The sequence below is a fragment of the Mesitornis unicolor genome, unplaced genomic scaffold (genome assembly GCF_000695765.1).
Source record: "Mesitornis unicolor isolate BGI_N332 unplaced genomic scaffold, ASM69576v1 scaffold21143, whole genome shotgun sequence".
Lineage (NCBI taxonomy): Eukaryota > Metazoa > Chordata > Aves > Mesitornithiformes > Mesitornithidae > Mesitornis > Mesitornis unicolor.
The window spans coordinates 1-7,888 of NW_010176953.1; the positions used below are offsets into that span (position 1 = coordinate 1).

General features: G+C 46.7%; 1 protein-coding gene across 1 annotated transcript; it reads right to left on the reverse strand.

Moving 5' to 3' along the window:
- Window positions 1–4,436: 4,436 nt before the first annotated feature.
- Window positions 4,437–7,679, reverse strand: FGA (fibrinogen alpha chain; the record flags this gene model as incomplete). Its single annotated transcript, XM_010181907.1, has 4 exons — window positions 4,437–5,179; window positions 5,563–6,568; window positions 7,030–7,175; window positions 7,496–7,679. Coding segments are annotated over 4 exons (2,046 nt in total), but the record flags the coding sequence as incomplete, so codon positions are not given.
- Window positions 7,680–7,888: the final 209 nt, after the last annotated feature.

The following is a 7,888-nucleotide window of genomic DNA, read 5'->3' on the forward strand; positions in this document are numbered from 1 at the left end:
AGTTGCGTGATTCATTCCACCATGTTTCTGTGATAGCTACTACGTCGTAGTTATTCCAACGCACAATAGCTTCTAGTTCCTCCTGCTTATTGCCCATGCTGCGTGCATTGATGTAGACACACTTCAGTCGGGCTAAAGGCCCTGCTACCTTTTCACAGGGAGAAGTCCTAATTTCTGCCCAGCCATTTTCAGGGACTTCCATGGTTACTAACCCATCAGTGACCCTTGCACCTTGGTTGCTGCATGGAACTTCATCCCCTACCTCCACTGGGACGGTACTCTGAAGAGTCTCACTAGCGCACCATCCCACACATGTCGGTGCTTCACCCACAGGCTCATTGCTAGTGTGTTGTGTTTTATTCCCTTTCCCCCTTCCCCACTTCAAATCTAGTTTAAAGCCCTGTCTATGAGCCCTGCTAACTCTTGTCCCAGGAACCTCTTCCCCTTTTGAGATAGATATGCCCCATTTTTTGTCAGCAAAGCTGGTGAAGTGTAAACTGATCCATGATTAAAAAACCCAAAGTCCTGCCTGTGGCAACAGCTGCTGAGCCAGGCATTGATCTGTTGGCCCTTTCTGTTTATCACCTCAGATCTCCCTGCAACTGGTGGGATAGAGGAGAACACTACTTGTGCTCCAGATCCCTTAACCAGTTGTCCCAAGCCCTTGAAATCCCTCTTCATTGCTCTCAAACTACTTGTAATTTCTTCACTGCCCACCTGAAGGACCACCAACAGGTAGTAGTCAGAGGATTTAACTAGAATAGGGAGTTTTTTCTGAATGTTCTTAACCCTGGCTCCTGGGAGGCAACAGACTTCCCTGAGGAGTGGGTCTCGTCTACAAATAGGACCTTCCACTCCCTTTCAGAAGGGAGTCCTCTATGACAAGGACCCATCTGTCTTTCTTACTTGAAGATGTTTTCATGCATGTCTTCCTCTGATTGAGCCTTGGCGGTGCCTCCGAGCTAGGCGAATTGTCTTCTTGCTCGGTTCCCCTTGCAGAACATCATACCTGTTTTGCAAGGGCACCTGGGACGGTGGAGCAGTTACTGGGGGGAGGGCACCCCTGCCAAGCCTCTTGCACCGGGAAGAGACTCGTTTCCATTCTTGTTGGTCCCTATCCTCTAAGTCCTCCCATTTGCTATGGTCAGCCTGGTGTAGAGAGGCTAAGGCGACCCTTCGGCCGCCTTCTTCTACCCATTGGACCTGTCTCAGTGAAGGCAGGATATGGCTCCAATGGTCTATCTCCTCCTCACACTCACTGATTGTTCTCAGCCTACTTACCTCCTCCCTGAACTCCACCACTATGCGGAGGAGCTCCTCTACTTGGGCACACCTCCACAGGCCTGCTCACTGTTGCCATCAGACATTGGCGTAAGAGCAGCGCACACCCTGCAGCTCGACACCTGCATGGCAGCGTGCTCCCACCATTGCTCCGTCTGGCAAACTGCGTCTGCCTTGGTGGGTGCATGGCTGTGGGAGGCCATGGCTCCCCGCCTGGTGGTAACCATTGCTGACCGGCTGATCTGGCTGGGCCTCAGTGCCCTTCCTGCTCGAACTGTCGCGCAAACTGTCACACCAGGTAGCTGACGTCCATAGCTCTTCCCTTGTCTACTGCTGTAGTTACCCCGTTGCAGAAAGCCATTGGGTTGGTCAGGCAGGATTCGCCCTTAGTAAAGCCATGCTGGACGTCTCCAATCGTCTCCATGTCCTCCATGTGCCTCAGCATAGCTTGTAGGAAGACTGACTTCAGTCTGTCAGGAACACCTGTTAAGGTTACAGGTTGTACTGTTTTTTCAATCTATTGTAGTTGTAGTTGTTTGTTGGTTTTGGTTTTCTTTTATTTGACCCGTACAGACACTACCAAATTTTTCTCCTGGTCCTGCAGTCTAGATAAAAGACTAAAATTGACTTTTTATCTGAGGCTTTTCTTCTTTGCTAAATTCCATGCTTGGAAGATTTGTCCCTCATAGAAGCTGTCTAAAGACACAGAGGTATAAGCCTGTGTGAGTGCATTCTGCTCAGGTGGTTTGTGCATCCTGCAGTCACAGGCAGAAAAAAGACAGCAAATCAAAGCTGGCAAGAGGCAGAATGACAGTGCAGCAGTTGTGTCCATTCATCCTCCTCTTTATTTCTGAGCTTGCTTCTACAAGTCCACCTTATCGACTTGTTTCCAGGTCCTTCCTGCACAATCTCAGCTGTTCTGTCTTTGAAGTCTTCTGTCCCCTAAGCTCCAGTTTTCTCTTCTTGTTTTCACTTGCTGAAGATGCAGAGAAGTGTAAGAGGAAAGCCAGCAGCACTCAGGTAGCATGCAGTATCAGGATGCTGCTGCAGGGGACAGGAGTTTTGGGGCAAGGAGGATGCTGGGCATGGGTCAAGGTGTGAGGCGAGATGCTGAGCAGCAGCGTCAGGGGGAGCTGTGCTGTGCCATGCTGCCAGCAGCAGGACTGCACTTGCCCGGGGTCCAGAGCAGTGCCCACCACGCCAGCAGCAGCGTCGCTGGGCCTGACCTGAGGAAGGAGCTCAGTTCCCCCTGACCCCCAGCGGGGGGGGATGGCCCCAGTGGCGACCTCACCCTGCGCCTTCTGCAAGCCAGAGCCAGAAAGGTGAGGCTGCTTCCCGAAGGCACTGTTGGCTGCAGCAGCCCCAGACTGCGGAGCTCGGGTGGGAAATGGGCAGTAGAGGTGAAACATGCAGCTGAGCAGCACAATGTAAAAAGTCCCTCCCCAGCTTTCCTGTAGAACCCCTACAGGAACATCTTTTCACCATAGAATAAAATACAGTATTCGAGAAGATGTGGCTGGTGTGTCTTTCACACAATCACTATCGTGGGAGTAGAGCAATTAGTGACCCCAATCATAGGGTAGGTGGAGGTTGGGTATTTCATTGAAGATAGCAGTTTGTGCTACCTCTGTAGCCAGGGTTAGAGGTTGGCTCAAAGACAAGACTTCCCAACTGTTGCAGGCAGGATCTACCATCTCTGGGAGCGGTCTGCCTTCCTCCACAGGGGAGGGGACCCAGATCACAACCGGTGGATGGATTCTCATCCAAAACCTCTCATGTCGCTTTAACCCATGCAGCCCAAGAGGACAAGGAGGAGATGTCATGACAGCATCTTACTACATGAGCACCAATGTTCGGCATCCCCACAGGTAGGTTTGCACTGAGGCTAGGGAACGAAAGCACGAGGTGTAAAGCAGAAACGCCTTTTCCAAAAGCACAGACACTTCTCTGCATGTGCCTGTAAAGATGTCTTTGATCTTCAGCAAACTCTCCAAAAACGTTAGACCGTGACTGTGTTTCAGAAACACTGAAAACAAATGCTAAAATGAGCTGCTTTGCCAACATTTGATGACGTTGGATGGTATGAAATATGCTGGCCAGTGAGACTGGAGGCAAGGTAGTTTGCTCATGCTTCTTTCTCAACAGAAGTGCAGAAATATTAAACAGAGTAAATTATTGTGTAATTTTATGTCATAAGGTATAAAGGTAAATACAGTATGTTCTTGTGCAATTGTGTAATCGATATAACTGTTTTTACATGCAGCCAGCTTTTTGCTACAAAACCCTTACCATGCACTGTCAGCAAGTTGCTGATTTAAACCCAAAATCTGTAGAAGAATCCTTGCTTGACACATATGCCGAGAAACATTATAAATCAAAGAAATATATACTGTACCCATCCAGGTGCTCCTCATCTTGCTTGTTCTGGTTTTGGTCATAACCTTTTAGTGGTCTCTATAAAATAATAGCCTGTTCTGGGAGTTGTATTTTGATGAGTTACTATGAACCGTCTTATTTTGAAGCTACAGCATGCATGGTAAACTACTTAGAATTCACCAATGGGACAGAGGGTCTAACTCCATGTTTGTAAAACCAAATCCTTAAAAGTCAGTCCTAAAACGCATCATTTAGCAAAGTATACTTCATGTTAGATGTGTGGCAAAAGCAGGACCCCAAACCACCTGGCGCTCTGCCTGAGAACCAGCTCCTGTCACTGTTGTGCTCCCTTTGAAACAGCAATGAAAGGAGATGGCCAGCGGAAAGGAGTGTGACGGCCAAACTCGATCAGACTTTCATGGTTTGTGTTAGCGGGCTTGGTGGTGAACGTACTTCTAAATTGTCTTACTTTTTTAACACTCTTAAATGAAGTAAATAATTTGGATTATAAATATTTTTATCTCCAGGCGAGTTGTGAGCTGCCAAGGTCATACATACAGACACAGTTAAAGACACAGACAAATTTTATATTAAAAGGGTTTTAAAAATCAGTACTTCCTTGGAAAGGTTTGTCAGTTATAAATAAGAGGAATGAACTGTTTTGTTAATAATTATACAGTGTTTATTTTTTCAGCCACAGATGTGTCCAGTTGCCTTCAAATTCACAGGGTAAAAGTACATCATGCACAAATGTATAAAAAAAAAATCTTTTCAACGCGTAGTGGTAACATAGACATTAAAAGCCTGTCTTTCTACAGGGTTTCTATGGGCCTGATTTTCATTCTCACAGTTTTGAGGGAGTAGTCAGAGGCTCTAAATGGCAGCCAGACCACGCCGTTTTCTATCTCGTAAGGGACGTTGTACCTGGGGTCGTAGTGGCCCCCCAGGTAGTAAATGCCATTGAGGTTGGCTGCCTGGCAGCTGTTGTACCACCAGCCGCCCCCGTACATCTCCGCACAGCTCTCCTCCCAGCGGTCCTGGTCCCGGTCGAAGGTGCTGACCCGCATTTGGGCGTGGGATGTGTATTCGGTGCCCTCCTCCAGCCAGCCGGCAATCAGCGCGTCCCCGGCGGTCCCCTCATAGGAAGACAGGGCGAGGGGGTACCCTTCAGCTTCAGACCCTACCTGAACGATATACTCTGCATACACAGCATTTCCATCCCAGTCCTCTAACTCTACCCGCAGGAGCGTCTCATTCTGAGTCAGCAAATGTATGTTTTCATTACCCAGCCAGAACTCTCCTTGCCCTCTGCCATCCACGCTGCCGAAACCTCTCTTGTAGTCTTGCCAGGTCCGGTTAAAATTCACTGATCCATCCATTCTCTGTTGGATCAATAGCCATCCTCCCAAAGTGGTCTCTTGGTCGCAATAAACTGACAAAACCTTACGGGATCCCGCTGGCTTGATTTTGAAAATGCCACTTTTGGCACCAGAAGTGTGTTTCTGGCGGATATCATCGCAGTCTAAAAAAAAAAGTTGATCTGGTTTGACAGGAGTTATCAGCAAAATTTAATAAAAGGTTCAGAGGAATCCAAGTACCAATAGCTCTGAGGAACACTGTTAAACATGTCTTGGACTATGCTAGGTTTAGTGACAGGCAACATTAAAAAGAATTCAGAAAAGGAAGCTTTACATAATTCTTAAACTGTGACTTGTCTATGTAATACCCGAGTTATTAAAGAAATATTTTCCTTTTTGTTTCCAAGGTGGCAACAAACAGACACAGTGCTTGCATTTTATCATCACACTGTTGTACTGCCGTATCTAAAACCAATGTGTCACTTTGGTTATGGATGGAGTTTGGCTCCACTACACCTCAATAACTACTTCTGTGATGCCTGTGTACCTTTCCCAGTGTTGTCTCTCCTTTGCTTGGCTCCTGTCGGTTTGAAGCCGCGTGCCTGAAAGTCTGGGGTATCCTCTGCACTCTGATCGTGTTGCACCCCACCTAGCTGCTCAGATATTTCACGGGTCTTTAGGGATTTGGTTTCAAAAGTGGAGCCTCCCTTGTTGAAACTAGAGGAGGAGCTGGTCACTACGGTCTTGGAGTGACTTGCACTGCCAGATGGGAATCCAGATGGATGAAGGTCAAGTCCTCCAAAATCATCTTCTTCTTCCTCTCCTAAATCTGTGAATTTGCCTCTCCCCTCATAAGACCCTGAATGACTGGATGCTCCAGTGCCTGAGTGGCTACCACCTGTTACGCGGCTGCTGGTTGAGATGCTGGTAGATCCACCAAGGTGCCTATTGGCGGTGGACGGAAAGTCAGGACTTAAAAATGATGCTAGATCAATACCTCCTGCTCCTTGTAAATAAGAGCAGTCTGAGCCATCAGAAGAAACCATTTTTTCAACTACTTCTTCTCTAGGGCCATCAGGGCCAGTGACAAATTTTGTGGTGGTAGTTTTGGTGCATCTACGAACAGTGGTGGTGGTTTTGTCTCCCAGACTCAGGGTTTCTCTCCCATGAGTAGGAGTAATTAACTTGCTGGTGTGTGAAGGTCCATCCCCCCTCGATTCTGCTATGTGATACAAGGTGTCACCTCGGGAAGGGTTTGTGTCTGTTTCTGGTCTTTCTATTACCGCTTTGACCTGCCTGATATTATTAATTATGTTCAGAGCTTGCATTTCTGGCAGAGGCTTATGCTTAAAGTGTTCAGGAACATTTGAGTCCTTAAGCGGCCTCATCTTCAGTGTGCTCAGGGTGGTTGCTTGAAGCTCGGGGTGCAGGTCGATGGAGTTGGCTTGGGTAAGCTGCTTCTGGATGTTGTCATAGCTTTCCTTGTCCACATGGTAATCAAAACTTCTAGCACAGGTTCCTTTGCAAGCTCGTATCTTAATATCAATGTCCACCTAAATAAACAGAGAGAAATAATTTGACTGGGGATCTTTCCTGACTTTCTCAAGCAAGAGGTTCCCAATCTCAGCTCCCTTTATTCTTGGGGCACAGGGGTGTCTTCCTGGGACAGGGCAGGTTCCCCCCATCCTATCTGCTCAGCAGCTCCTTGTAGGTGGAGAAATGCTTCAACCAAAGCCAATTATCAGCAGTGATAACATCCTTGCTGCCTGTCTCACAGCAGAAGGGGTGTATGGGACCAGGAGTCCTCCTGAGCTGGTTGCCACACAGCAGGAAAAGAAAACCCAGCTGCACAGAAATAATCCAATTTGAGGATTTGCCTCAGCAGGTCAGATCCTGTGAGACCCGCACCATGATTTCTTCCAGAGGGAGCACTGTTTGCCATGTATGGGACAATTGATAGACTCTCTTTCTGCAGCTAAGCTCTGGAAAGAATGGGAATTACGTGGGTACCTACCTCCAAGCGCTTCATCTCCACCACCTGCTCCTGGATGCTGCTCTGCAGAGCTTTAATTCTGTTTACTTGAGTGACAACTCTCTGCTTCAGTGTCACGATTCTCCGCCTCAGTTCTCCAGTCACCTGGCCATAAGTCTCATCAACCTCTGAAACAGAAATGCATCAGTCACCTACACGTGTGTGGTTTTCTTTCCTAGAACAGCAGCATGTTAAAAAATATGCAATTAAAACATGTGATTAAGGACATCTTTCTCATAGTACTGAGCAGGTAAAAATCACATTAGTTTTTACTAGTTAGCAGTTAAGAGTCTTGTATTACAATGTTTATTCTGGCTCTTGATAATAAGGTCCAGTGCAGCATATATTTTCACTATGTATTACTTATGCACAAAAAGCATATATTGCTTATGCACAATAAAAGTAATAACTCAGCAGTGGATAATAAAACTGAGGGTGAGATACTCACGCTGAGCACTGTCCAGATCTGGTTTCAGTACGTTTATGGTTTCCACAATTATCCGATTTGATTTTTTATAGTTGTTTTGGTTTTCAGCAAGCAGCCTCTTGATTTTATCTATTCTGTGACCATAATCCCGGTCCGTTTCATCAATCAGTCCTTGCATTCTGCACCCTGATGGACATTTTGTACCCTAAGATTGGAAGAGAGAAGTAATTGTGTTCAAATCTTCACCAGTAAACCCTTTCTGCACATTAGTTTGTAGACTTCTGGCCAATGCTGAAAACGTGACGATGCACTTCCTCAGAAACCTGCCAGAAAGGGAGGATCGACTAAACCCTTTATTTTCCCTCTCCTCTGTTCTTCAGGGGTGAAATTATAAATAAATAAATAAATAAATTA